The 3,262-nt window shown below is 39.0% G+C and overlaps 1 protein-coding gene across 1 annotated transcript; it reads left to right on the top strand.

The window, feature by feature from the left end:
- Positions 1-1,585: 1,585 nt before the first annotated feature.
- LOC135594286 (LOB domain-containing protein 15-like) lies at positions 1,586-2,815 on the top strand. Its single transcript, XM_065084686.1, has 3 exons — positions 1,586-1,698; positions 1,824-2,073; positions 2,152-2,815. The coding sequence occupies exons 1-3, from the start codon at positions 1,685-1,687 to the stop codon at positions 2,512-2,514; spliced, it is 627 nt and encodes a 208-aa protein (XP_064940758.1). The 5' UTR covers positions 1,586-1,684; the 3' UTR covers positions 2,515-2,815.
- Positions 2,816-3,262: the final 447 nt, after the last annotated feature.

A 3,262-nucleotide genomic window follows, 5' to 3' on the forward strand; every position in this document is an offset into this window, starting at 1 on the left:
ATGTGATTTTAAACCTATCAAATTTATTTATCACTATAAATATTTCTGCAGTCTCACTTCAAACTGAATCAATACAAATATTTTTGACTTTTTTTTAATCTCAATGAGTTTGATATATTTAATATGAAGCCAAACTTCGAAACCTACAAAGGTGCCTGATGTTGAGGATCTCTCCACAATATTTGGAGGTTGATTTATATTTTTTATTCCAGGTGCTGTTTCCCTTGCATGAAGCTTCTTCCACTTGGGTCACCCAGGCACAAATCCAGTAGAACCACTACTGGATGTTACCCAACAATATATGATTCCTTCAGGATCTATGGTTCATTATGAAGACCATGCAAAGCATATTCGTCAAACTTAAACTGAGCATTCGCTTTCAGCAAATTCTGGGTGCAAAATCCAGTTATCTTTGTGCATTTCATATATTACTACAGAAAGATATTTATGTGTAATATATGAAAAATATTCATGTTCAATATAATTTATCAAGTTTCTGGAACTCATACTCTTGGAGGATGAGAAATCTAATTATGGAAAGACTTTTCTGTGAAGGAAAGAAAACCTCAAGATTGGGTTTTGGTTATTGTATGAATACTTTATTTATCTCTAACTCTTTATGGAAGAAGATATAAGAAAATACTCCAGTAGATCTAAATTATGTATTTATAATTTCATCTTACATAATAAATAATTTAATTTTCTTTTTGGAAATCAAGAAGAAGTGCGAACCATCTCTGAATTTTTTTTCTTCTGTCATGGAGATTATAATAGTTTTAAAGATCATAAACTAGGTAGGACAAGTATTTTTTTTTTAGCACCTATGAACAGAAAGATATTTCATGATTTTTAGGCATATCTATTTGCTTAGGTTATATATGTTAACACACCTCATATAAACAGCAAGGAAATCTTTCTTTGCTGAAATGTGTTCAACAATAGAATTACACTCATGTAAGAAATATTTAGTATTACAAATGAGACAAAGATGAAATCTACAAACAGAAAAGAATGATGATGATGGTCCCAAAATATTACAACCATTTGACCAATCAATATCACACAACCACTCAACAATTTTGGAGTTGCTGCACTGTTACTTCTGATGGAGTATATATACCTATATCCTATACAAGTTGTGCTGGATGACCTTCTTGTATGGCCATCAAAGGACCACAAATCTGTAATAGGTAATGTCATTGGCAAAAACTGAGCCAATTATTTTGTTTAATGGTGCATAATGGGAAGGTATATATGATGTATCTTTTGATTAATATAAAGCACAAGTATTATCAAAGGCAACTCAAGATACAAATCCCATAAAAATGCATGAAAGAGACACTAAACATAGCAGGATTTGATATTTGAGATTAATTTGCAGGCCAAGATCTTGATGTTCTCCCTCCTGACATTTCTCTTCTCCCATACCCAAAAGCAATCATGTCCCTCATGTGCAGGATCCAACTTGTGTCAACTGCAACATCATCAACACCACTTCAGATGGAATCCAAACAATTCTCTTCACTTCTTCCTTTTTTTTTTCTGTCTTCTGATGATAATTTATGATGTCAATTTAGGCCCACTTTCTCCTAAGAACTTGCCTTTTAAGCACTCCTTTCTTTCTTCTTATTCATTCTCTCTCTCTCTCTCTCTCTCTCTCTCTCTCTGTGGGTGGCATGCCTGAATGTCCACAGCAAGGTAATGTAGACTACAATCTCATGCACCTGTAACATGTTTGGCGTTCCAAGAATGCCAAAACCCTAACCCTTTGCTTCTACTTCCTTGAATCTATGGTGCTGTGTTGTTTCTTGATTGCACCACAGGGAGAGGCTTGATGAGGTAGGCAAGAAGATAAAGAGGGAAGCCGATGTCGCGCACGACATGGCACCGAGGCAACTGCTAGGCCCGGTTGGGACAGTGAACAAGACAACCCCTTGCGCCGCCTGTAAGCTCTTGAGGCGGCGTTGCGCTCAAGAGTGCCCCTTTTCTCCCTATTTCTCCCCTCATGAGCCCCAAAAGTTTGCATCAGTTCATCGAGTCTTCGGTGCAAGCAACGTCTCCAAGATGCTGATGGTAAGAACATAGACCTCTCGATCTCTCTACAGTCTCCATGAACTTAAATGGCGATGCTTGTCTGCTGTAATAAATCAGGAGGTTCCTGAGAGCCAGCGAGCCGACGCAGCAAATAGTCTGGTTTACGAAGCAAACATCAGGCTGAGAGATCCTGTGTATGGGTGTCTGGGTGTCATCTCGACGTTACAGCAGCAAGTCCAAGCCTTGGAGGCAGAGCTCGCGGCGGTGACGGCTCAGATACTGAAGTGCAAGTACAGGCAAACGGGTGCTGCCATCCTTCCCACGCCGCACGCCGCCGCCTTGCTCATCTCCAATGGAGTGATCTCAGGTGCTGCTCCGAGGGTTCCTGCTTCCTCCTCTTCCTCCATGTATGCCGCAGCTGCTTCCAGCTCCACGGATTACAGCTCCATCACCAATGACAATGTTTCTCTCTTTGGGTAGAAAAATTCTTGGAGCATCCATCCAGATTCTTACGTTTTGTTTCGGACATGTCGTGTGATGCTTGTTTCGATCAAAATTTTGTATGTCTTAATCTTGATCTTTGATAGATTTAGATCTTGAATCTTCTGCATTAAGAACAGATCAAGAGAGATGGAGATGCATGAGCTGTTGTTAAACGTGCATGTGATCTGGTTGACCATTGTGAGATGTAGGGTTCCCTCACACGTTTGCCTATGCCCTTAGGATCCCTCCCTAGTCATCAACAATAAAGGAGGGGAGACAGAAGGTATGACTAATTTGGTTCTCCCTATGTAGGCCATTGACTTCCTTTAAGAATGGAAGTTGCACTGCTTATCTTATCCTCGTCACATCCAGATTTTACTGTGTTAAAACTTCTTCTTCCTCCTCTTTCTCTTTCTTTGAAGCAATCTTTTTGGTCAAATACTAATATATCAGTAGTAAATTCTATGAAACTTTTGCCAACATTTGTCCATTTTTTGCAGAATCCAGTCTCTTGCTCACATGCCAAGATGAGAAGATCCTAAGTTCGGCATAAAATGATAAAAGAGAAAACCTTCATTCTCACATTACATTGCAACATGATGTGTATAACTTTCTATATACTTGAGAAGTGTATGGTTTGCTGCCATGATTGCTTGAAATGGTTGCATCTCCTTCCATGCCAAGATACTGTTTGCATGTTGACCAGGCAAATTAGCAGTAGACTAAGATTAGGATTGGATTCAAA

The sequence above is a fragment of the Musa acuminata genome, chromosome BXJ1-9 (genome assembly GCF_036884655.1).
Source record: "Musa acuminata AAA Group cultivar baxijiao chromosome BXJ1-9, Cavendish_Baxijiao_AAA, whole genome shotgun sequence".
NCBI lineage: Eukaryota > Viridiplantae > Streptophyta > Magnoliopsida > Zingiberales > Musaceae > Musa > Musa acuminata.

Coding starts and splice junctions, on each gene's coding strand:
- LOC135594286 (XM_065084686.1), top strand. Junction 2,074..2,151: donor ACGTCTCCAAGATGCTGATG/GTAAGAACATAG, acceptor GTAATAAATCAG/GAGGTTCCTGAGAGCCAGCG.